Source organism: Callithrix jacchus, chromosome 1 (genome assembly GCF_049354715.1).
Source record: "Callithrix jacchus isolate 240 chromosome 1, calJac240_pri, whole genome shotgun sequence".
Lineage (NCBI taxonomy): Eukaryota > Metazoa > Chordata > Mammalia > Primates > Cebidae > Callithrix > Callithrix jacchus.
The window spans coordinates 146,190,197-146,216,268 of NC_133502.1; the positions used below are offsets into that span (position 1 = coordinate 146,190,197).

The window sequence follows — 26,072 nt, forward strand, 5'->3', positions numbered from 1 at the left end:
CCACACTACACTCCCACAAGGTGAACATTATACAAAAGAAAACTCAGTGGAAGTTTCCTTCTTTTAGCAGAAAGCACTCTCTTCTTCTGCCAGATGGAGTGAGAAGAAGGGTAGGAAAATGAAACTTTATTCAAAAAATATAGTTAAAACTGTTTTTCAATTCTGTCTTAAGGCTAGTTAGCAGTGTGAGACACCAACAGGACAGAGTGAGGGAGAAAAGTATGGAAGGTACTGGGCATGGTGGCTGAAGCTTGTAATCCCAGCACTGTGGGAGGCCAGAGTGGGACAACTGCTTGAGGCCAGGAGTTTGAGAACAGCCCAGGCAACATAGCAAGACCCCATCTCTACAACAAATTAAAAAAAAAATTAGCTGGGCGCGGTAGCTCATGCTTATAATCCCAGCACTTTGGGAGGCCAAGACTGGTGGATCACAAGGTCAAGAGATCAAGACCATCCTGGTCAACATGGCAAAACCCCGTCTCTACTAAAAATACAATTTAGCTGGGCATGGTGGTGCATGCCTGTAGTCCCAGCTACTCGGGAGGCTGAGGCAGGAGAATTGCTTGAACCCAGGAGACGGAGGTTGCGGTGAGCCGAAATCACGCCATTGCACTCCAGCAACCGGGTAAAAAGAGTGAAACTCCGTCTCAAGAAAAAAAAAAAAATTAGCCACATGTGGTGGCACGTGCCTATGGTCCCAGCTACTTGGGAGACTGGGGCAGGAGGACTGCTTGATCCCAGGAGTTTGAGACCAGTCTGGGCAACATAGCAAGACCCCATCTCTACCAGAAAAGAAAAGGATAGAAAGGAAAAGAAGAGGAAAAAATAAAGTGGAGAGGAAGAGCAGTAAGAATGGCATCAAAGGGGGCAGGGCACGGTGGCTCACACCTGTAATCCCAGCACTTTGGGAGGCTGAAGCGGGCAGATCACTTGAGGTCAGGAGTTCAAGACCAGCCTGGCCAATGTGGTGAAATGCCATCTCAACTAAAAACATAAAAATTAGCTGGGGAACTTGTAATTCCAGCAACTTGGGAGGCTGAGGCTGGAGAATTGCTTGAACCTGGGAGGCAGAGATTGCAGTGAGCCAAGATGGCGCTATTGCACTCCAGCCTGGGGGACAAAAGCAAAATTCTGTCTCAAAACAAAAAAAGAATGGCATCAAAGGTTAGATGCTTGGAGTTTGGAGATGAGTGGCACTCTGGCCCTGAGGCACAGTGTCTCTTGGATCAAGAGGGATGCAAAATGCCCTGGAACTGTTCCCTGACTGGCGAACCAGCAACTCCCAGCCACAATTCAGAGAGCTTACAAGGGAGTGGTTATTCTCTGAGTGCAGGAGTTATTTTCTGAGTGTTAGGAGTAGCTCAGCCTCTGCTGGGAAGATGAACACAAATCTACTATAGTGGGTGGGTACATTTCAAGAGCCACTTGCAGAATTACGTTGTATGTTCCTTAGTGTGCTTGTACTCTCTGGATTCTCACTCAGCGTATGATTTGAGGGCCAGTAGCAGTGTTATACCCTAGTAAGTCAAGGAATGCGCCATACTCTGAGATTGAATTATGAGTCCTTTATTTTAGCCAGTGACCGAGAGGTGGCTAACGCCCAAAATTCTCTCGGCCCCGAAGAGTCGGGGTTTCTTATACCCCAATTTGAAAAGGGAGGGGGGAACCTAACTGAAGGCAAGTTTTTCATAGAAGCAGAGTAAGCAAAAAGTTAAAAGGTAAACTAGTACATGAGAAATAAAACAGTACCGGGGCAAGGGCTAAAGATGTCATAAAAAAGACATACAACTTACAGATATGGGGGCTCTGGGTATTCAATAGCACCTGCATTCCCAGGCTCTGTTGGTGCCGCCTAACTCGGCCTCTTATCAGCAAATGCACTCCTGGGTGTGCCCAGTGTCATCCTGCCCCAGCTACATACTACAGTTACATACTTAATGAGGGGAATAACTAAACTGAAGAAGCTAAGATGGAGTCTTTCCAGCTCAAGAAGCTAACAAGAAGCCTGAACAGCTCTCAGCTAAGAGAGAGAGTCAGTTTAAGCTAACAAAAAGCAGGTTATCAGAGCAGAAACAGCAGCATTACCCAGGAGCTCTTAGAAATTCAGGCTCTGGCTAGGTGTGGTGGCTCACGCCTGTAATCCCAGCACTTTCAGAGGCTGAGGCAGGAGGATCCCTTGAGCCCAGGCATTCCAGACCACCCTGGGCAACATAATGAGACATTGTCAAGAAATAAAAGGAAAAGGAAAGAAAAAGAAAGAAAGGAGAGAAAAGAAAAGAAAGAAAAAAATACAGGCTTTCAGGTCTCGTCCTATGCCAATCAAATCAGAATATGCATTTCATTTTAGCAAGATCCCTGGGAGAGGGAGAGATCTGTGCGCACATGATCAAGTGTGAGAAACTCACTAAGCCCTAACTTATTTCTGAGTCACAGGCATCATTTTAGGATAGAACTAAGATATTTGGAACCATTCACAGACATTGTTTTTTTTTGCCACTTTTGATTTCCAACTTCAAAACAGTAGGACTCAAGAACACTTGAAGGTGTTGTGTATGTTTATTACACTGTGGTGATGGTAGCAGTGATGTACACTTAAGTCCAAACTCGCCAAATTACATCTATTATATGCAGTTTTGGTATATCAATTATACCTTATTGAAGCTAGAAGGAAGTGGTAATAAAGTTTTTGAGTTTTATAATTTGACAGCAAACTGAGATTTTCTTACAACTTGTGATCCAGTAATTCCTTTAGCAAGCATTTGCTGACATTGACCAATTTCCTGAGTCTTGTTGATGAATCCTATAGAAGGATGTTGAAGTGCCGTGCCCTAAATAGGTAACCTCAAGCAGTGATGTTATAGCTGAAAAAAGTGACTGAGGTTCACTTTTCTGAGGGTAGCGTCGTTTGAGGCCTGAAAGGGCTTGGGCTGAATGGGCCCTGCCAGCCATGATCTCTGTCAAGGCTGGGGGGAAAAATGCTTCATTTTCCCCCTTTCGCAAAGGATTGAAATAGCCCCTTTTCCTGCTTTTTTGGCCCTGAGGGGAAAGTCTTTGAGACTATTCACTTTCTCACTGCCTAGTTTTCTGGGTCAAGATTAGGTCATGACCGGTTCATGTTTGTTCATTGGGCCTTGGGTTCCTGGGGCAGGCAGGGTCTGGCCAGGGGAATGATTGTTTTCCAGATTCTTTTTTTTTTTTGAGCTGGAGTCTCGCTCTGTCATCCAGGCTGGAGTGCAGTGGCACAATCTCTGCTCACTGCAAACTCCACCTCCCGGGTTCAAGTGATTCCCCTGCCTCAGTCTCCTGAGTAGCTGGAATTACAGATGTGTACCACCATTCCCAGATACCTTTTGTATTTTTAGTAGAGATGGGGTTTCACTTTGTTGGTCAGGCTGGTCTTGAACTCCTGACCTCGGGATCTGCCCACCTTGGTCTCCTAAAGTCCTGGGATTACAGGCCTGAGCCACCATACCCCGCCCTTTTCCAGATTCTTGTAGCCAGCAAAGACCAGCACCAAATGTTTATTGGACTAATGGATGGGTGGATGTGAATTAAATGTTCAAGTTTGAATGCAATGACTGAGAATGAATCTTTGCCCACTTTCAAGTTGTTGAGAGTCCCTCTACTGCATATAAGGAGGGATTTTTCTGTTTCTGAATAACATTTATTCCTCACCTGTCATGACAATAGTGTTTTTGAACAAGGGTGAAAAGGAGCTCCCTCTTTAATTTTTGTAGATGGCAGTTGAATTCCTACATGAACTGAATGTTCCATTTTTCAAAGTTGGATCTGGAGATACTAATAATTTTCCTTATCTGGAAAAGACAGCCAAAAAAGGTAAGTGTCTAATTTTTATTTTTTAATTTTTATTATGGTGCTGTGACTCAGGTGTCTAATTTTTGACGTAAAATCCAAGGGAGTCCAAACCTTCTTCATATTTTTACTCCCCTCATGGTGGCCCACTTTGAGGCAGATTTCATGAAGACAAATTTTAGAAGCCTCTTTAAATTTTTTTTAAAAAATAGAGACAGGGTTTTGCTATGTTGGCCAGGCTGGTCTTGAACTTTTGACCTCAAGCAATCCTCCCATCTTGGCCTCCCAACATGCTAGGATTACAGGCATGAGCCACTGTGCCCTGCCAGAACCTCTTTCCTTTTCTTTCTTTTTTTTTTAGATGGAGTCTCACTTTGTCACCAGGCTGGAGTGCAGTGGTGCGATCTCTGCTCACTGCAATCTCTGCCTCCTGGGTTCAAGCGATTCTCCTGCCTCAGCCTCCTGAGTAACTGTGGGACTACAGGTGTGTGCCACCATGCCCAGCTAATTTGTATATTTTTAGTACAGATGGGGTTTCACCTTCTTGGCCAGGATGGTCTGGCTCTCTTGACCTCATGATCCACCCACCTTGGCCTCCCAAAGCACTGGGATTACAGGCATGAGCCACCACGCCTGGCCGCAGAAACCTCTTTTCAATCAGCCTGTGCTTCCACTTTTTGTGTGCAAAGTTGAAAGAAAATTAAGGATATAACAGTTTTTATAAGACACTAAAAAATTTAAGAAAAAAATTAAAAAAATATATATTATTGCATCTTAGGTTTTGGGGTACATGTGAAGAACATGTAAGATTGTTGCATAGGTGCACAGAAGGCAGTGTGGTTTGCTGCCTTTACATCACCTATATCTGGCATTTCTCCCCATGTTATCTCTCCCCAACTCCCCACTGCCCACTGTCCCTCCCCTAGTTACCCCTAATAGACAGCATGTGATGCTCCGCTCCCTGTGTCCATGTGTTCTCATTGTTCAACACTCCCCTATGAGTGAGAACATGCAGTGTTTGATTTTCTGTTCTTGTGTCAGTTTGCTGAGATCGCACCACTGCACTCCAGCCTGGTGACAAAGTGAGACTCCATCTAAAAAAAAAAGAAAGAAAAGGAAAGAGGTTCTGGCAGGGCACAGTGGCTCATGCCTGTAATCCTAGCATATTGGGAGGCCAAGATGGGAGGATTGCTTGAGGCCAAAAGTTCAAGACCAGCCTGGCCAACATAGCAAAACCCTGTCTCTATTTTTTAAAAAAAAGGTGGTTTCCAGGTTCATCCGTGTCCCTAAAAAGGACACAAACTCATCGTTTTTGATGGCTGCATAGTATTCCATGGTGTATAAGTGTCACATTTTCCCTGTCCAGTCTATCATCAATGTGCATTTGGGTTGGTTCCAAGTCTTTGCTAATGTAAACAGTGCTGCAGTGAACATTCATCTGCATGTGTCCTTACAATAGAACGATTTATAATCCTTTGGCTATATACCCAGTAATGGGATTGCTGGGTCAAATGGAATTTCTATTTCTGGGTCCTTGAGGAACTGCCACACTGTCTTCCACAATGGTTGAACTAGTTTACACTCCCACCAGCAGTGTAAAAGTGTTCCTATTTCTCCACATCCTCTCCACCATCTGTTGTCTCCAGATTTTTTAATGATTGCCATTCTGGCATGAGATGATATCTCAATGTAGTTTTGATTTGCATTTCGCTAATGACCAGTGATGATGAGCATTTTTTCATGTGTTTGTTGGCCTCATTTATGTCTTCTTTTGTAAAGTGTCTGTTCATATCCTCTACCTGCTTTTGAATGGGCTTGTTTGGTTTTTTCTTGTAAATCTGTTTTAGTTCTTTATAGATTCTGGATATTAGCTTTTTGTCAGATGGGTAGATTGCAAAAAACTTTTTCCCATTCTGCTGGTTACCAATTCACTCTAATGACTGTTTCTTTTGCTATGCAAAAGCTATGGAGTTTGATTAGGTCCCATTTGTCTATTTTGGCTTTTGTTGCCAGTGCTTTTGGTGTTTTAGTCATGAAGTCCTTGCCTGTGCCTATGTCCTGAATGGTTTTGCCTAGGTTTTCTTCTAGGGTTTTTATGGTGTTAGGTCTTATGTTTAAGTCTTTAATCCATCTGGAGTTAATTTTAGTGTAAGATGTCAGGAAGGGGTCCAGTTTATGTTTTCTGCACATGGCTAGCTGGTTTTCCCAACACCATTTATTAAATAGGGAGTCCTTTCCCCATTGCTTGTTTTTGTCAGATTTGTCAAAGATCAGATGGTTGTAGATGTGTGGCATTGCCTCCGAGGCCTCTGTTCTGTTCCATTGGTCTATATCTCTGTTTTGGTACCAGTACCATGCTGTTTTGATTACTGTAGCCTTGTAGTATAGTTTGAAGTCCAGTAGTGTGATGCCTCCAGCTTTGTTCTTTTTGCTTAGAATTGACTTGGCTATGCAGGCTCTGTTTTGGTTCCATATGGAGTTTAAGGTGGTTTATTTTCCAGTTCTGTGAAGGCCATCAGTAGCTTGATGGAGATAGCATTGAATCTGTAAATTACTTTGGGCAGTATGGCCATTTTCATTATATTGATTCTTCCTAACCATGAGCATGGAATGTTTCTCCATCTGTTTGTGTCCTCTCTTATTTTGTTGAGCAGTGCTTTGTAGTTCTCCTGGAAGAGGTCCTTTACATTCTTTGTTGTATTCCTAGGTATTTTGTTCTCTTTGTAGCAATTGTGAATGGCAGTTTGTTCTTGATTTGGCTCTCTTTAAGTCTGTTATTAATGTATAGGAATGCTTGTGATTTCTGCACATTGATTTTGTATCCCGAGACTTTGCTGAAGTTGCTTATCATTTTCAGGAGATTTTAGGCTGAGACAATGGGGTCTTCTAAATATACAATCATGTTGTCTGCAAATAGAAACAATTTGACTTCCTCCTTTCCTAATTGAATACGCTTTATTTCTTTTTCTTGCCTGATTCCTCTGGCTAGAACTTCCAATAATGTATTGAATAGGAGCGGTGAGAGAGGACATCCTTGTCTTGTGCCAGATTTCAAAGGGAATGCTTCCAGTTTTTGCCCATTCAATATGATATTGGCTGTGGGTTTGTCGTAAATAGCTTTTATTTTGAGATATGTTCCATCAATACCTAGTTTATTGAGAGTTTTTAGCATAAAGGGCTGTTGAATTTTGTCAAAGGCCTTCTCTGCATCTATTGAGATAATCACGTGGTTTTTGTCTTTGGTTCTGTTTATGTGGTGAATTACGTTTATAGACTTGCATATGTTGAACCAGCCTTGCATCGCCAGGATGAAGCCTACTTGATCATGGTGGATAAGCTTTTTGATGTGCTGTTGCAGTCGGTTTGCCAGTATTTTATTGAAGATTTATGCCTCTATTTTCATCATGGATATTGGCCTGAAGTTTTCTTTTCTTGTTAAGTCTCTGTCGGGTTTTGGTATCAGGATGATGTTGGTCTCGTAAAATAATTTGGGAAGGATTCCTTCTTTTTGGATTGTTTGGAATAGTTTCAGAAGGAATGGTACCAGGCTCCTCTTTGTTTGTCTGGTAGAATTCAGCTGTGAACCCATCTGGACCTGGGCTTTTCTTGGTTGGTAGGCTATTAATTGCTGCCTCAACTTCAGCCTTTGTCATTGGTCTATTCAGGGTTTCAACTTCTTCCTGGTTTAGGCTTGGGAGGATGCAAGTGTCCAGGAATTTATCCATTTCTTCCAGGTTTACTAGTTGATGTGCAGAGTTGTCTGTAAAATCTCTCATGGTTTGTATTTCTGTGGAATCAGTGGTGATATCCCCTTTATTGTTTTTTATTGCATCTATTTGATTATTCTCTCTTTACTTTTTTATTAATCTGGCTAGTGATCCGTCTGTTTTGTTGATCTTTTGGAAAAACCAGCTCCTGGATTTATTTTTTTGAACAGTTGTGTCTCTGTCTCCTTCAGTTCTGCTCTGATCTTAGTTATTTTTTGTCTTCTGCTAGGTTTTGAGTTTTTTTGATCTTGCTTCTCTAGCTCTTTCAATTTTGATGACAGGGTGTCAATTTTGGATCTTTCCTTGCTTCTCCTGTGGGCATTTATTGCTATATATTTTCCTCTAGATACTGCTTTAAATGTTGTGTCTTCGTTCTAGCTGATTTTGAAGAAGATCTTTATTTCTGCCTTCGTTTGTTTATCCAGTCAACATTCAAGAGCCAGTTAGTTGTTCAGTTTCCATGAAGTTCTGTGGTTCTCTCTTTGCTTCTGAATTCTGAGTTCTAATTTGATTGCACTATGGTCTGAGACACTGTTCGTTATGATTTCCATTCTTTTGCATTTGCTGAGGAGTGATTTACTTCCAGTTATATGGTCAATTGTAGAGTAGGTGTGATGTGGTGCTGAGAAGAATGTATATTCTGTGGATTTGGGGTGGAGAGTTCTGTAAATGTCTATTAGGTTTGCTTGGTCCAGGTCTGAGTTCAAGTCCTGGATATCCTTGTTAATTTTCTGTCTGGTTGATCTGTCTAATATTGACAATGGGGTGTTGAAGTCTCCCACTATTATTGTGTGGGAGTCTAAAGTCTCTTTGTAGGTCATTAAGAACTTGCTTTATGTATCTGGGTGCTCCTGTATGGGTGTGTATATATTTAGGATCGTTAGCTCTTCTTGTTGCATTGATCCTTTTACCTTTATATAATGTCCTTCTTTGTCTCTTTTGATCTTTGTTGGTTTAAAGTCTGTTTTATCAGAGACAGGAATTCCAACTCCTGCTTTTTTTTTGCTCTCCATTTGCTTGGTAAATCTTCCTCCATCCCTTTATTTTGAGCCTTTGTGTATCCTTGCATGTGAGATGGGTTTCCTGGATACAGCACACCGATGGGTTTTGGCTTTTTATTCAATTGGCCAGTCTGTGTCTTTTGATTGGGGTGTTTAGTTCATTTACATTTAGGGTTAATACTGTTATGTGTGAATTTGATCCTGCCATTTTGATGCTAGCTGGTTGTTTTGCCCATTAGTTGATGCAGTTTCTTCATTGTATCGATGCTCTACCATTTGGTGTGTTTTTGGAGTGGCTGGTACTGGTTGTTCCTTTCTATGTTTAGTGCTTCTTTCAGGAGCTCTTGTAAAGTAGGTCTGGTGGTGATGAAATCTCTGAGTAATTGCTTGTTTGTAAAGGATTTTATTTCTCCTTTGCTTATGAAGCTTAGTTTGGCTGGATGTGAAATTCTGGGTTGAAAGTTCTTTTCTTGGCCGTGCGTGGTGGCTCATGCCTGTAATCCTAGCACTTTGGGAGGCCGAGGTGGTGGATCACCTGAGGTCAGGAGTTCAAGACCAGCCTGGCCATCATGGTAAAACCCCATCTTTAAAAAAAAAAAAAAAAAGAGAGAGGGGAAAAAAAGTTCTTTTCTTTAAGGATGTTGAGTATTGGCTCCCACTCTTCTGGTTTGTAGGGTTTCTGCTGAGAGATCCGCTGTGAGTCTGATGGCTTCCCTTTGTGGGTAACCCGGCCTTCCTCTGTGGCTGCCCTTAGCATTTTCTCCTTCATTTCAACCCTGGTGAATCTGCTGATTATGTGCCTTGGGGTTGCTCTTCTTGAGGAATGTCTTTGTGGTGTTCTCTGTATTTCCTGGACTTGAATAATGGCCTGCCTTGCTAGATTAGAGAAGTTTTCCTGGATAATATTCTGAAGAGTATTTTCCAGCTTGGATTCATTCTCTCCGTCACATTCAGGTACACCTATCAAATGTAGATTAGGTCTTTTCCCATAGTCCCATATTTCTTGGAGGCTTTGTTCATTTCTTTTTACCCTTTTTTTCTCTAATCTTGCCTTCTCGTTTTATTTCACTGAGTTGATCTTTGACCTCTGATAGCCTTTCTTCTGCTTGGTCAATTCTGCTACTGAAACTTGTGTATGCTTTGCAAAGTTCTCATGTTGTTTTTCAGCTCCATCAATTCATTTATATTCCTCTCTAAGCTGTTTATTCTCGTTAGCATTTCGTCAAACCTTTTTTCAAGGTTCTTAGTTTCTTTTCATTGGGTTAGAACATGTTCTTTTAGCTCAGAGAAGTTTCTTATTATCCACTTTCTGAATTCTGATTCTGTCAATTCATCACTCATTCTCCATCCAGTCTTGTTCCCCTGCTGGTGAGGAGTTGTGATCCCTTGTAGGAGGAGAGACGTTCTGGTTTTGGGTGTTTTCATCCTTTTTGCACTGGTTTCTTCCCATCTTCATGGATTTATTTACCTGTGGTCTTTGTAGTTGGTGACTTTCAGATGGGGTCTCTGAGTGGACATCCAGTTTGTTGATGATGAAGTTGAACGGGTGACTATCTCCCAGGCGTTCCAGTCACCAGTTGAAATGGCACCTGGATTTGTGTGATTTCTTATGTGGAGACCCGCTGCACCGGCTGAAACAGCTGCTGGAGACTCATGGCACTTTTTCGCCGGGGAGTCTCCTGGCCTGGCTCCCTATTTCAGTCCTCCCCTTTTTTTTTCAGTTGAACGGGTGACTGTCTCTCAGGTGTTCCAGTTGCCAGATGAAAAGGTACCCGGATTTGTGTGAGATTTTGTGCAGAGACCTGCTGTGCCGGCTGAAACAGCCACACTGGGGGCTCGTGGCACTTTTTCACCAGGGAATCTCCTGGCCTGGCATCCTGTTTCAGTCCCTCCTTTTTTTTCAGTTGAACGGGCAACTCTCTCAGTCCTTCCCAGTCACCTGTTGAAAAGGCACCCAGATCTGTGTGATTTCCTGTGCAGTGACCCACTGTGCCAGCTGAAACAGCCGCGCTGAAGATTCATGGCGCTTTTTTGCCTGGGAATCTCCTGGCCTGGCTCCCTGTTTCAGTCCCCTTTTTATCAGTTGAACAGGTGACTGTCTCCCAGGTGCTCCGGTCTTCAGCTAAAATGGTGCCCAGACCCATGTGAGTATTGTGCGGAGACCGGCCGTGACGGCAAAACAGCTGCGCTGACGACCTGAGGTGTTCCTCCGCCCAGGAATCTACTGGTCTGTGGGCAATAAAAATCCATCTGGGGCTGGGCGTGGTGGCTCACACCTATAATCCCAGCACTTTGGGAGGCTGAGGCAGGTGGATCACGAGGTCAAGAGATCAAAACCATCCTGGTCAACATGGTGAAACCCCATCTCTACTAAAAATACAAAAATTAGCTGGGCATGGTGGTGTGTGCTTGTAGTCCCAGCTACTTGGGAAGCTGAAGCAGGAGAATCGCTTGAACCCAGGAGGCGGAGGTTGTGGTGAGCTGAGATCGTGCCATTGCACGCCAGTCTGTGTAACAAGAGCGAAACTCCGTCTCAAAAAAGAAAGAAAAATCCATCTGGAATGCGGCATCCCCTCACCCTTCGTACTCTTGCTGGAAGCTGCTATCCAGAGCTGCTCCTAATGGGCCATCTTGGATCCCTCCCACGAAAAAAAATTTTTTAATAGCGACAAGGTCTCTCTGTTGCCCAGGTTGGTCTTGAATTCCTAGATTCAGGTGATCCTCTTCTGACCTCCAAAGTTTTGGGATTACAGCTGTGAGCCACTGTGCCTCTCCTAGAAAGATTTTTAATTAAAATTTATAAGAAAATAAGGCTATGACAGTGTATATAAAACCAAGCTTGGTGTGGTGGTACATACCTGTGGGTCCCAGCTACTCGGGAGGCTGAGGTAAGAGGATTGCTGGAGTTTGAGAGCACAGTGGGCTATGGTCATGCAAAGTGGTTTTACAACATATGAACAATTTCATTTCATTCTCATAATACCCCTAGGACTAAACCAGGTCATGATGATGATGCTTGATACTTATTTCAAGGGGAGGCCTCTGAGACTCAGAGGACAGTGCTCTGCCCAGGCACAGCTAGAAGTGGCAGCTCCGCACCTCACATTCATACTCAGATCAGGACACATTCTGCTATACTACCATGGTGTACAACCTACTAATAGATGAGATGTTCATTTTCCTCTTGGCAGTGTGAAATTCCTCTGCCTCTTCAATTCATTTGGCTCTAGAACACTATTGAGGGGCAGACGGGAGTCCACCTTACCTGTGGCCGAGGGCAGGAACCCAACAAGCTCCTCTCTGTTCCCCCACAGTGGCTGGCACAGTGTTTTAAGAGATGTTTGTGGAGTTCAGCTGAATGATGAGACCAGCAGTTGGGATGTGTTGGGGAGAATCAGAACCTCTAAAGAGACAGTGCTGATGGTGTTGGTACTGGGTTACTCAGGTCGCCCAATGGTGATCTCCAGCGGGATGCAGTCGATGGACACCATGAAGCAAGTCTATCAGATCGTGAAGCCCCTCAACCCCAACTTCTGCTTCTTGCAGTGTACCAGCGCGTACCCACTCCAGCCTGAGGATGTCAACCTGCGGGTCATCCCGGTGAGCAGGAGGGAAGGGGGGTCCCTTCTTGGGCTGTTTACTATGTGGAAGACGTAGTCATTTTTATAAACAATTCTAATAAACCATGGCATACTTTATAATTTGAACATCCTCTGACAGTCTTGCTGTTATCAAATCAAATTAGAACTAAGCAGTTGAGGAAGCACATACATTCAAAAGAGGGTGACAATAAGTGAAATTTTCTCGGCCGGGTGCGGTGGCTCATGCCTGTAATGCTAGCACTTTGGGAGGCCAAGACGGGTGAATCACGAGGTCAGGAGTTTGAGACCAGCCTGCCCAATATGGTGAAGCCCTGTGTCTACTAAAAAATACAAATATTAGCCAGGAATCATGGCACATGCCTGAAGTCCCAGCTACTTGGGAGGCTGAGCTACTTAGGAGGCTGAGGCAGGAGAATCGCTTGAACCCAGAAGGCGGAGGTTGCAGTGAGCTGAGATCGTGCCACTGCACTCCAGCCTGAGCAACAGACTGAGACTCTCTCAAAAAACGAAAGAAAGAAAAACTTTCTTAAAACCAATCTTAATTGGTCACTGCTTGAGCTTACCTATTTAGGGCGCTTCAACATCCTTCTCTAGGATTCATCAACAAGACTCAGGACATTGGTAAGGAATCACTGGATCATAAGCTATAAGAATAAAATCTCAGTTTGCTATCAAATTATAAAACTCAAAAACTTTCTGTTACTATTTCCTTCCAGCCTCAATAAAGTATAATTCATAAACCAAAACTGCACATAAACTCCAATTATAAAATTTAAAGTCGAGTCATCATCTTTGCCTTTAAATACATACACATCAGCAAATGGTTATGATGGCCAATCTTATGCTTTGTGTTTACCACAAAGGAAAAAAAAAGCAGACAATACACTGAGAGAGGAAACATTTTCAGATGTGCAGGTCAGTGGTATTCAGTACATTCATACTGTGTGCTACCATCACCACCATCCATCTCCAGAACTTTTTCATGCTCTCAAACTGAAACTTCACACCCAATAAACCCTAACTCTCTGGCTCTTGGCAACCACCATTCTACTTTCTGTCTCTATGAATTTGACTACTCCAGGCAAAGTGGAATCATACAGTATTTATCTGTGATTAGCTTTTTTCACTTAGCATGATGTCCTCAAGGATCATCCATGGTTGTAACGTGTCAGAATTTTCTTCCTTTTTAAGGCTGAGTAGTATTCCATCATGCATATATACCACATTTAAAAAACTCTACCCAAGGCCAGGCACAGAGGCTCATGCCTGTAATCCTACCACTTTGGGAGGTTGGGGTGGGTGGATCACCTAAGGTCAGGAGTTCGAAACCAGCCAGGCCAACATGGTGAAATCCCTTCTCTACTAAAAAACAGAAAAATTAACCAGGCATGGTGGTACACACCTGTGGTCTCAGCTATTCGGGAGGCTGAGGCAGGAGAATCACTTGAATTCAGGAGGCAGAGGTTGTAGTGAGTCAAGATCATGCCACTGCACTCCAGCCTGGGTGACAGGGTGAGACCCTATCTCAGAAAAAAACAAAACGAAACAAACAAAAACTACTCGTCAACAGACATTTGGGATGATTTTACCTTTTGACTATTGTGAGTGATGGTGCTACGAACACTAGTGTACAGATAAATATCCGTCTTTTTTCATACTGAGTTATAGGAGGCCTTCTAGAAACTTCTGGCTTTTTCTGCTTTGTCATTTGCTAGCTCTTATTTTCTAATTCTGACAGTGACAGCCCTAAGGGAGATTACTCTCTCCTAGGATTTTGCCTACTCAGTCATTTCACAGATGGTGAAGTCCAGTCCCAAGTGGGGAAGCCTGAGATCCCACAGCAGCTTGTGGCAAAGCTGGAACTACAACCTGGGCATGTTCTCCTAGTTCTTTGTCTCTTATTATCTCACACCATCTCTATCAGTTCTTCCTGTAGCACTGGAAATTTAACTTTGTTCAAAAATATATATGTAATTATCATTAAAACCATTATAGTAACATTAATGGAAATCTATCCACACATAATTCTGATATGCAGTTTTTTTTTCTCTGTCAACATGCTGCATTACTGATATTGCAGTTGTTTTCCTTTTATATTTTCCTTTCAGTACAGTATTTGACATTGTTTTTTCCCCTACTATAAGCTTTTTTTTTTTTTTTTTGAGACGGAGTTTCGCTCGTTAGCCAGGCTGGAGTGCAATGGCGCGATCTCAGCTCACCGCAACCTCCGCCTCCTGGGTTCAGGCAATTCTCCTGCCTCAGCCTCCTGAGTAGCTGGGATTACAGGCACGCGCCACCATGCCCAGCTAATTTTTTTGTATTTTTAGTAGAGACGGGGTTTCACCATGTTGACCAGGATGGTCTCAATCTCTTGACCCTCGTGATCCACCCACCTCGGCTTCCCAAAGTGCTGGGATTACAGGCTTGAGCCACCGCGCCTGGCCAATATAAGCTTTCTTACATATTTCTATACGGTCTTTAACTTTCAAAAGTTAGCCTTTTTGAAAACTGACATTGGTCTCTTCTCACCTAAACTTTGTCCCTCCCAAACCTGTTTTTGCTTCGCTTATAGCTTATCTAAATGGTTATTTTTTAAAATTAAATATCACTTATTATTAACTCTGAAACACACAATGTCGAAAGTAAACATCCCCTGCACTCCCAACCCAGAGATTTTGATAATAAACAGTTTAGTACACGTGACTCCAGATATTTTCCTTTTCAGCATATCGTAGCCACCCTTTCCTTTCTGTCCCCACTCAAGCTGCTCTTGTGCTCTCTCTTGACACCACGCGCGTTGCGGTATTTTGCCAGCCTACCCAGTCTTGGGCCTAGCTCATGCATGACACAGTGGTTTGGATTTCCAAACTTAGCAATCCATACTCTATCCCACATCCTTAAGCCTGATTTTCAAGGTTTTTGTTGCCTAACCCTCCTAATCCTTCATTAAACCCCACCTAAGGCCAGGTGCGGTGGCTCATGCCTGTAGTCCCAGCACTTTGGGAAGCTGAGGCAGGTGTTTTGCCTAAGGCCAGGAGTTCAGGACCAGCTTGGCCAATGTGATGAAACCCCGTCTCTACTAAAAATACAATAATTAGCTGGGCATGGTGGTGCACACCTGTAGTCCCAGCTACTTGGAAGGCTGAGGTAGGAGAATCACTTGAACCCAGGAGATGGAGGTTGTAGTGAGCCGTGATCATGCCACTGCACTCCAGCCTTGGCGACAGAGTGAGACCCTGTTTCAAAAAGAAATGACAAAAAAAATAATAATACACCCCACCTGAGTCTTTCTCCTGTACTCAGCTTTCTGGTCACCCTCACCAAGGGGACTCATCTGTCTTAGAGTGTCTTTTGTTGCATTCAGTGAATTACAGATAGCAGATTATCATTTCCACCAAAGGACTGTTTTGAGATTGAGCTGTGTATATTATTGATGGTGATATTTGTGCATATAGCACATTTGCTTTCAGCAGCTCAGGCAAATTAAATGTGACAGACGCTTTTTGAATGAGGTTATTCATTTATAGTTCTGTTGTTCTTCTTGGTGTATTGTGCAATGTGAAACATTCTTACAATGCCTTCTTTCTAAGAACAGTAACCATTGTTTTTAGGGCATTTACAGTGTGCTGAGTGCTTTTCCTACGTTGACAGCAACACTGCAGGCGCTATTATCATCTCTAGGAAAGAGAGGCTCAGAGAGCCTTAGTATCTTGCCCCTGGTTGCACAGCTAGTGAGTGGCTAAACTGGGGCTCAATCAGATGTGCTTGACCCTGGAGAATATGCATGAAGCAGCATGATATTTAACCTTATTTTTCTTTTTCTATTTTAAAGGAATATCAGAAGCTCTTTCCTGACATTCCCATAGGGTATTCTGGGCATGAAACAGGCATAGCGATATCTGTGGCCGCAGTGGCTTTGGGGGCCAAGGTGTTAGAGCGTCACATAACTTTGGACAAGACTTGGAAGGGGAGTGACCATTCAGCCTCGCTGGAGCCTGGAGAACTGGCCGAGCTAGTACGGTCAGTGCGCCTTGTGGAGCGTGCCCTAGGCTCCCCAACCAAGCAGCTGCTGCCCTGTGAAATGGCCTGCAATGAGAAGGTGCGTCCTGCCTGACTCCACTCATCTCTGCTGCTGTGAGCAGAAACAGGATAGGCTGACCTGGGAGGGATGGTCAGGACCAGCCCTCCCTGAGCGAGGCTGATGAAATGATGAAGGAATGTGCCCCTACCCCTGTCAGCTTCTTCAGGCTCCTCTTCAGTAATGCATGTCCCTCCTGCTGGTAGCAGCAGCAGGAGAAATTTGTTATCTAAAGGAAACTTTAGCGGTTTCTCTCGCCAGCTAGGATCACGTTAGAGTCTTCCACTAATTATCTGAAGCCCATGGCCCAGTACTTCTAGACTCCAGAATATGTAATGGGGGTGAGGCCCTGGAATATGTCAAGTCTGGGCTCCCTTGGAGCAGGTAAGCGCTGAGAAACATTTAGGTGAGGTGTCCCCTGAGGTACCAGAAGAGCCTATGGCATTTCCTAAGCCAGGGTGGCACTGGCTAGAGGGGCAGTGGGTCGTTGCAGGGGTGGGTGGGTGATGATGCAGCTATTCCTTGTGCAGCACTGACCTTCAGACGAGGGATGGTGGGCCTAGAAGCACTGCCTGGCATGCTGACTATCAGGGCTTCCTGAAAGCCATGGCCTGGACCTTCTTGCCTCTGAGTCATAGAGTCAGGCAGGCATCTGGGGGCTGCAGGTATGCGCACACACACCTAACCTCTGCAGCTGTCAGGGTCAAGGCAAAGACCAACACCAGGCATGCCTGGGACTGTGCTCATCTTTTATTCTAGTGGGGCCTCCCTGCTTCCCCAAATCAAAGATGCATATGTACCAGGAAATTAATAGTAAAAAAGAAAATTTCTTTATAGAGGAAACGAGAGAATTGGGCCAGAAACCAGAGTAAGATTTATAACAGCCAAGCACTTAATTTGGCTCCCTGAGCACACAGTGAAACCTAACAGGATGCAAGATTATCGCTTGACATTGTTTCCTGGCACTACATTCCAAGCAGAATTGATTCCTTACGCTTTTATGTGGAGGATGTAGAGTAATAGAGCATAATTTATTTGAAGGCATTTATGGAGAAGACAAACATTGGTCGTGAGCTTCAGGTACCCTTCATTCCCTCACCTGCCTGTCCAATCTGCTTCCTCGGGGCCCCTTCCTATCTACCCCTTCCTCAGGGGCTCCTTTTCTTGCCATGAGATTGAGCGGCATGGTGACCAAAGGAATCAGTTTGCATGTAGTGAGAGCATTCTGTGTTCCAGGTATGTTCTGTACTATCACCAATCCTTACCGCCATCTGACAGGATAGTTTGTTTGACAGAAACCAAAACATGGCCTATACCCTGCCGACTGGGATTTGAATCTGGCTCTGCCTACACAGCCTGAGCTGTTTCCTTTGCACTTTATTGTAAAGGCCCCTCCTCTGAGTCTCTGAATGTATGAGATATTCTGAGCAGTGTAGGGGTTGACAAGAGTCCCTGCTCCCAAGGTACTGTCTTAGTACTGATCAGGGACCTAGAGTGTACATAGTATACACTAATTAGTTCTGTGAAGCTGGCACTGAATGTTCATTTTGTCCACAGCTGGGCAAGTCTGTGGTGGCCAAAGTGAAAATTCCGGAAGGCACCATTCTAACAATGGACATGCTCACCGTGAAAGTAGGTGAGCCCAAAGGCTATCCTCCTGAAGACATCTTTAATCTAGTGGGCAAGAAGGCCCTGGTCACTATTGAAGAAGATGACACCATCATGGAAGAACTGGTAGATAATCATGGCAAAAAAATCAAGTCTTAAAATAAAGTGCCATTCTCTGCATTCTCAGTTCCCTTGCTGGTACTGTCGGGTGCGTCTGAGTGAGGCGGGGGCAGGAATGGTGGTCTCCAGGGACCTGGCCATCATCCACCTCCACCCGCTCCTTAGACAGCAAACATTTCTGGGCTAGGCCCTGTGTCAGCCCACTGGAGAGAGAAAAAGATCCAGTGAAGCAGTCTCTACTTCAAGTTGGCCAGCCCAGAAGGGGAGGTGGCTCCAAAGCAGTCCATATCCTCCAGTTGCTGGCTGGCTGCACAGGTCCTCTCCTGTAGTAAGCCTTCATTCCAATTGCTTACAGCCCTTTACTTCTCCATTGCCTTTATCCCTTTCCCACCCTTGGCATCTGTGTTTAGTTAGCATCATACAGCAGTCACTCCACATTAGAGAAAGGATTGGTCACAGGATCTTGTAGGCAGAAAAATGCTGAAGGCACTCCTCTCTGAGCAGAGGGAAATGGCATGTGTTCCTTCTCTGAACAAATATTGAGGGCCTTCTGTGTGCCAGGCACTGCTTTAGGCACAGAGGATATGGCCACTAATAGCCCCAATTCCTTCCTCAGGGAACTTCCATTGAGATGGGGGCAGATGCACAAAAATCCACAGTATAGTGAGTCAGTCACATGTTAGAAGGTGATATGTGAGCCAGGCATGCTGGAATGGGCCTGTAGTCCCAACTACTTAGGAGGCTGGGGCAGGAGGATCGCTTGAGGGTTGCAGTGAGCTAAAATACTGTCTTGGATGGGAACAGGTGGGAGTCAGGGTTTGTTTACACATTAGTGAGAACTTTAGTGAGTTATTGTCAGAAGCAGGCAATGCCCCATCCCTAGAGATAGTTAATCAGGGAGCAGCTGACTATCACCAGGAGGCTGTGGAAGGAACAGGATATGAGTGAGGGCCTGTCCAGGTCTGAGTGCCAGGGACTGAAGCAACATGAACTAATAAAGACCATAGTTAAAAGGGACATTATTCACATTTTATTAAACCAAATATTAGAGAATTGCTGTCATTTAAAGATAGCTGCAAGCAATTTGACATATCAATAAAGAAATGTCTGCAAATTCAAGTCTCAAAGAGAATAAGGTAAGTGATGAGTACTCTGAAAGACATGGAAACCAAGGAAGCCTCATTCCTGTGCTGAGAATATTCTAGTCACTCCTGCTACTGCCACATGGCAGCTGGGAATACCAGTAGTCTTGGCACTCTGTCAGCATAGTTCCCTTGGGAATGCTGATAAAAATGATACAGCGCTGGCCAGGCGTGGTAGCTCACGCCTGTAATTCTAGCACTTTGGGAGGCCGAGGTGGGTGGATCACCTGAGGTCAGGAGTTCAAAACCAGCCTGGCCATCATGGTGAAATCCCATCTTTTAAAAAAAAAAAAAAAAAATTAAAGAAATGATCTAGCACTATAGTTTTTAAGGCAAGCTAATAATCTTTGGCTCCTTTGAGCCTCACAACACTGGTAGTCAGTGCCATTATCCCTATTTTAGAGATGACAGAGAAGTAAAATGTGACTAGTCCTGGTCACACAGTTGATAAGGGACTAAAACTGCAGCTTTCTGGCTAGCATGGGCCTTGATATGGCCAGTTTGTGACCTTTATAGCCTAGCTCTGTCTGTGCTACATGAATCCCAAACTTAAGTTCCCCTCTGGGCATAAGGCCTCATCTCAGACCCTAGGGAAGGCAATCCAAAGGTAGACTCAAATCTTGCAGACTAACCAGGCCAAAGGAAAGCCTCATGGGCAGTAGCTCCATGACAGGGTCCAGAGCACCAGGCAATGGCCAGAGACCAGCTGCATTCACCCTGAGCAGTAGGGCCTTGTGGTGGCCATGAGCTCAAACCTGGAACTCACAGCCTGGACCCAGACCCCAGCTCCACCACTAGCTGTGTGACCCTTGGGCAAGTGACTCTGGGTCTCCATTTTGCCATGTGTAGAATTGGGATAACTCTACTCCCTAGGGATAATGAAAGGATCACATGAGTTTCGTTGTAAAGCGTTAGAAGAGTGCCTTACAAACTAGTAAGAGCTGTTATTACTTGGCCCCTGCAGCTGTGGGTCTGGGAAGTGGTCTTGGTCATCAGGGATGAACAGAGATGTGGGGGTCAAGTGGATTCATTTTCCCTCTGTCAGGAATGTCCTCTGCCTGTCACAGTTCAGTTTTGGCCATTCTAGGATTAATTTCCCCTTTTCTCATTATTCCTGCAGCATAGTGCTTAAGACTGTCCAACCAGTGTTAAAGTCTTTGGTTAGAAGTCAAGGCATTTACGAGGTTTTGTCTGTCTGGTATTATTCTGCTACACTGCCCCATATCCAAGTGCCATTTTAAACTCAAAAACCGGATGGGCACGGTGGCTCACGCCTGTAATCCTAGCACTTTGGGAGGCCGAGGTGGGTGGATCACCTGAGGTCAGGAGTTGAAGACCAGCTTGGCCATCATGGTGAAACCCCATCTTTAAAAAAATAAATAAATAAAATAAAAAACCATTGAAAATTGTCCATTTTATATGGTTGAAACTAATTAATGCACTGAGAGTCTGTTTAAACTACAAGGATTCGGCTTTGCCTTCCTACCAAGCACCTACGAAGATGCTTTAACAGAATGTTAACTTCAAAACCATCTAGGGAATTGACAAAACAGGATGCAGAACCTTCAGAAGGGAGACACAGGCCCTGGGAAGAGGCCTCCCCCTCCCTGCTAGAGGAGCAGGCTTCCATGTGAGGGCCTACTGTTCTCTATTTCTGTCACTACATTCCAGACAGCTGGGCTCTCTGGGTTTCCTTGGCAACACCTGGATCTAAGGGCGCTCTTCCCCTTTCTGTCCCAAGACAATTGGGAAACACCACCCCCTTTGGTTGCTTAGCAACGGTCACCTGCTGATTCCTTTCCAGCATCTCCTGAGAAGAAGTAAAATCTCCCAGGTTGAAAGCTGGGCCAGGGGACAGGTCAGATGCTTGCCTGGGGGTGGGTGAATGGCACGCAGGCCTGGCCCCCCTACAGCACCACGGGGTAACTTTATGCAGTTCTGCTTTCTTTCAGGGCCTCAGACTCCCCAAACCTACAATGAGAACTGGCTGGGTGACCTGCGAGGTCCTCCCAGCTCAGCGGTTCTGTGACTCAGTGATAGGCACCTGCTCGTTATTATTCACTGCTTGGGAGGGAAGGGGGCTTTCTGAACTTTTCAGAGTGGAGAGAGTATACAACAAAGCTAACCTTCCAAAGCTTCCAATCTAGTTGAAAAGATAGGTACCAGGTGGCTCTGCTAGTGAGATTCTTGTGGTTTGGGGAGACTTCCTGGCGCAGATAAGCCTGGCGGACTTTTCCTGCATGAATGTGCTGGCAGTAGAGAGGTGTGGAGGTGAAGCTATGTGACACATTTCTGACTGGAGAGCCTCTAAGAAGAGCAGTAGGAGCTAGGTGAGGATAAGTAATTTTGAGCAGACTAGACAGGCCTTAAATGCTAAGGTGAGGCACTTGAATTTGTTTTTCCATGGAAACTCCTGGAAGCCTCTTCATAGTTCTTACAAGTTAAGTGAAATTTTAGGAAGAGCACCCTGGTTTTAGGGTGGAAGATGAGGACTGGGAGAGGGTTCAGACCAGGAACTGCTAAGCAGCTCACAGTTGTTCTGGAGGAAGGTGTGATGTGGACAAGATGAAATAGGGGAGGAAGCGGTAGATCCAAGAGACCTCAAGGGACAGAAGAGTCAGTGCTGGATGACTCATTCATTCACAGATATTTACTGTGTGCCTACTATGTGCCAGGTTCCTGTGCTGTACGAGGGAGAAAGTTCCCACGTGGTGGATGATGTGTTCTGGATGCTGAGGGCTTACCTGTGGGTATGTCACTTTGAAGGAAGTGGACTAAAGTACAGTAAGTGGTGGTGGGGGTAGGGGTGGGGGTGCAGAAGTCTGATGAGAGGGCAGCAGCGGACTTGTTTAGGGCATTTTTCAAACTAGCCTAGGAGAGGAACCCTTCAAAGCACTGTGGGTGTGATTGGTTGGGGAGGGTTGGGGCAGGGAGAGGGCCCTGAGAAGTAGGCAGTAAGGGGACCAGCCACGCTGATCTAGGTACAGACCTGGAGACTGTCATGCTGGTCCTGGCCCCTAGGGCAGCCGCGGGATGTTGATGGCCCCCTCCCAGAGACGCAGGGCCGGGTAGAGCGGCTCCTGGAAGGTAGCGCGAAAGGTGTGCAGGTGGCTCATGCCACCCGTCACGTCGTAGAAGGCGAGGACGCCGGCCTCGTAGTCCAGGAAGACGCCGAGCCGGTCGAGATCGTCGCGGGGCCGCAGGCGGCTGCGCTGGCCGTCGTGGAAGGCCCAGTACTCAAGGTCGTAGCGCTTGAGGCACCAGGACTGGCGGTTGCAGCCCAGGCGAGCGGCGGCTGAGGCCCCGCGGCGCCGCAGGGAGGCGTAGGCCGCGCCCACCCACCAGCCGGCGCCAGCCTCCTGCACGTCCACTTCCCAGTAGTGGCGGCCAGCGGCGAAGCAGTCACGAGACAGCACCTGCCAGAGTGCGTCGAACCGCAGTGCGGGCACGGGCCCCAGGCTGCCCAGAAGGCCACAGCGCACAGTCAGGCGGTCTGCAGACAGGCGAAGGCGCGCGTGCATCGTGTCCGGATCCAGCGTGGGCGTGCGCGCGTCTGCAGGGGGCGGAACACAGGACGCGCCTGATGGGCAGGGCCAGCGCGGCGCCCCGTCCCCGGGAACCCACCCACGCACGTGCAAAGCACAAAATGCGAAGCTCGAAAATGGCCCAAGGAGGGAGTGAAAGACCTCTTTTAACCTCGATTGTCCCTGGATCGTGGGCTGGGGAAGCAGTAATCACTCTACTGCACACCCTTTATACTGTCTGAATTTTGTGCCGTGAAATTTGTTGCCAACTAATACAAATGTTAAAAATAATCCCATCACTGCCCAGAAGGTAACACACTAGGGTGTGTTACTTCCTATCTTCCCCCCCCCCCCCGCCCCCCGGTTCTTTATAGCTTTAAGATTGGTGTCACACCATAGATGCCGTTAGCTAATCTGCTTTTTTTAAAAATTGAGCATTTTGCCACATCAAATAATAGTCTTTCACAAGAGCATTTTAGTGGAGATTCTATGATTTTGATGTTTGGACACACACATAACTTAGTCCTCTTTTTTTTTTTTTTTGGAATAGTCTGTTTAAAAAGCTTTTGAAACCACCAATACAATTACATATCTTTTTTTTGAGACAGAGTTTTGCTCATGTTGTCCAGGCTGGAGTGCAATGGCATGATCTTGGCTCACTGCAACTTCCACCTCCCAGGTTCAAACGATTCTCCTGCCTCAACCTCCCAAGTAGCTGGGATTACAGGTGTTAACCACCATGCCAAGCTATTTTTTGTATTTTTAGTAGACCCGGGGGGCAGGGCGGTTCACCATGTTGGCCAGGCTGGTCTCAAACTGCTGACCTCAGGTGATCCACCCTCCTCGGCTTCCAAAGAGCTGGGATTACAGGTGTGAGCCCCCATGCCTGCCCCTACTTAGCTCTTTAGAAATGCAATTATAACCATTCCCTTCCCTTCACCAGATAATCCCCTACAGGGCAAGTTTATCTAAGTGCCTACTTAGAAGGAACCAGAACTTTCTCCCACCAGGAGAAAAGAGACAACAGTCAGTTTACCAGCTTAAGTATGCCTGCGTCAGAACTCTTACACCTGGAGAATATCTCAACACAATGGCCACATTACAACCTAGTTCTGCCATCAATGGCACCAGCTCACCCACCTGGTAGATGAGGCACCAAAACGAGTCAAATAGACCCCCATCTGCTTGCTCCTCCCTTGCATGCCCTTTATACAAAGTCACCATTTAGAAGCCTGTTTTCTGCCCCAAAAGTGAGGTAGTACCCTTAGGGCAGGAGGAGCCTATACCTCTTCCCCTAAGCTAAGCTTTGGAAAAAGACCACTTTTTAAAAAAAAAATTATTTAATTTTTTTAAAGACGGGGTTTCACCATGTTTGTCAGGCTGGTCTTGAACTCCCGACCTCAGATGATCCGACCGCCTTGGCCTCCAAAGTGCTTGGATTACAGGTGTGAGCCACCATGCCCAGCCTAAGACCACTTTCTTTATGCCAGACCTCGCTCTTGTTATCTGGACTCTGCAAAGCGTTGAGCGATTGAACCTGCGTTTCAGTCACATAACATTCTTGTGCTTTTGATTCACATATAGTATGCATTTCTGTCGGATATTTATCCGAGGTGGGAGAAAATGCTGCTCATTATAACCACTTCTATTCAACACTGTTTAGATGTAGTAGACAGTAATTCAAGGCATGAAAAAGAAGTGAAAGGCAAGAATAAGGATTGGGGAAATGAAAGATTATTATTCACAGGTGACATGCTGATTTACAGAAAATCCCAAAAAATCTGTGGATAGCTTAGAAGTGCTAAGTGAATTTTCAACAACCACTCAGGCCAGGCGCGGTGGCTCACACCTGTAATCCCAGCAATTTGGGAGGCGGATCACAAGGTCAAGAGATCGAGACCATCCTGGCCAATATGGTGAAACCCTGTCTCTACTAAAAATACAAAAATTAGCTGGGCGTGGTGGCACACGCCTGTAGCCCCAGCTACTTAGGAGGCTGAGGCAGGAGAATGCTTGAACATGGGAGGTGGAGGTTGCAGTGAGCCAAGATTGTGCCACTGCACTCCAGCCCAGCAACAGAGCAAGACTCTGTCTCCAAAAAAAAAAAAAAAAAAAAAAAAAAAAAACCACCACTCAATATGTCAGTATACAAAATGGATAAATCTCATAAATAATATGTTGAGCAAAAGAAGCAAAACAGAAGGGTACAATCTGAATGACCTACTAAAAGTTCAAAAACAGGTAAAACTAACCTGTAGTCCTGGAAGTCTGGAAAGTGGATTCCCTTTGGGGATAGTAAACAAGAGAGCACATAAGGAAGACTTCTGGGGAGTGAAAATTTCCATTTCTTGATCTGAAGGTCATTACAAAATATATTTCTTTTTTAAAAAAATCATTGAGCTGCAGACTTTTGATTTGTGCTTTTTTTTTTTTTTGAGACTGAGTCTCACTCTGTCACCCAGGCTAGAGGGCCATGGCGCAATCTCGGCCCACTGCAACCTTGGCCTCCCTGGTTCAAGCAATTCTCCTGCCTCAGCCTCCCAAGTAGCTGGGACTACAGGACATGCTGCCACACCCTGCTATTTTTTTGTATTTCTCAGTAGAGACACGGTTTCACAGTGTTGCCAAAGCTGGTCTGGAACTCCTAAGCTCAGGCAATCTGCCTGCCTTGGCCTCCCAAAGTGCTAGGATTATAGGCATGAGTCACTGCGTCCGGCCTTGTGTACTTTTCCTAATGCATTTTATATTTCAACTAAAGTTTACTTTAAAAATGCATGCCAGGCCCGGTGGCTCATACCTGTAATCCCAGCACTTTGGGAGGCCAAGGCAGGTGTATCACCTGAGGTCAGGAGTTCAAGACCAGCCTGGCCAACATGGTGAAATCCTGTCTCTACTAAAAACACACACAAAAAATTAGCTGGGTGTGGTGCTGGGTGCCTGTAATCTCAGCTACTTGGGAGGCTGAGGCAGGAGAATCACTCGAACCCAGGAGGTGGAGGTTGCAATGAGCCGAGATTGCACCATTGTGCTCCAGCCTGGGTGACACAGCCAGACTCCATCTCAAAAAAAAAAAAGTAATTTCATGTCCAGTGTAAAAAGAAAATAAAATTTCAAGACTTTCCAAATTTATTATGCCAAGTGGAAAAAGTTAAGCCCTGGAAACTGAGTCACTTAATGTGGCATTTTTCTTCTCTGGTGCATGACCATTACCTCCTAACTTTTGTGTTGAGATGTTATACATTAACCAGATTCCCTATTCTTCATATAAACCTATACTAAATGACTGGAGATAGACTCTTTAGATTGTTAACTATTTTCACTAGGATGTTTACTCCTTAGGTGTAATCGATAGTAGCCAATCCAATCTTAAATCAGTATTTCTTTCTTTTTTTTTTTTTTTTTGCAACGGAGTCTCAC

General features: G+C 45.2%; 2 protein-coding genes across 3 annotated transcripts in view; one reads left to right on the plus strand and one right to left on the minus strand.

Annotated features, from left to right (window-relative positions):
• NANS (N-acetylneuraminate synthase) overlaps positions 1 to 18,049 on the plus strand; it is a 29,453-nt gene extending 11,404 nt beyond the window's left edge. The window contains exons 3-6 of the mRNA XM_035252884.3: positions 3,738 to 3,837; positions 12,027 to 12,181; positions 16,016 to 16,282; positions 17,819 to 18,049. Coding sequence (XP_035108775.1) covers positions 3,738 to 3,837; positions 12,027 to 12,181; positions 16,016 to 16,282; positions 17,819 to 18,028 — 732 coding nt within the window. The 3' untranslated portion in view covers positions 18,029 to 18,049. The remainder of the gene's footprint in view (positions 1 to 3,737; positions 3,838 to 12,026; positions 12,182 to 16,015; positions 16,283 to 17,818) is intronic.
• The window catches only part of TRIM14 (tripartite motif containing 14), a 129,395-nt gene that overhangs the window by 73,559 nt on the left and 29,764 nt on the right, over positions 1 to 26,072 (minus strand). Inside the window, exon 6 of one of the 2 annotated variants that reach the window (XM_002743119.6) lies at positions 22,121 to 22,684. In XM_002743119.6, the coding sequence (XP_002743165.2) occupies positions 22,149 to 22,684 (536 nt within the window). In that variant the 3' untranslated portion in view covers positions 22,121 to 22,148. Of the gene's footprint in view, positions 1 to 18,996; positions 22,685 to 26,072 lie in introns of those variants that run through there. The other variant, XM_078373054.1, reaches the window with a different exon arrangement.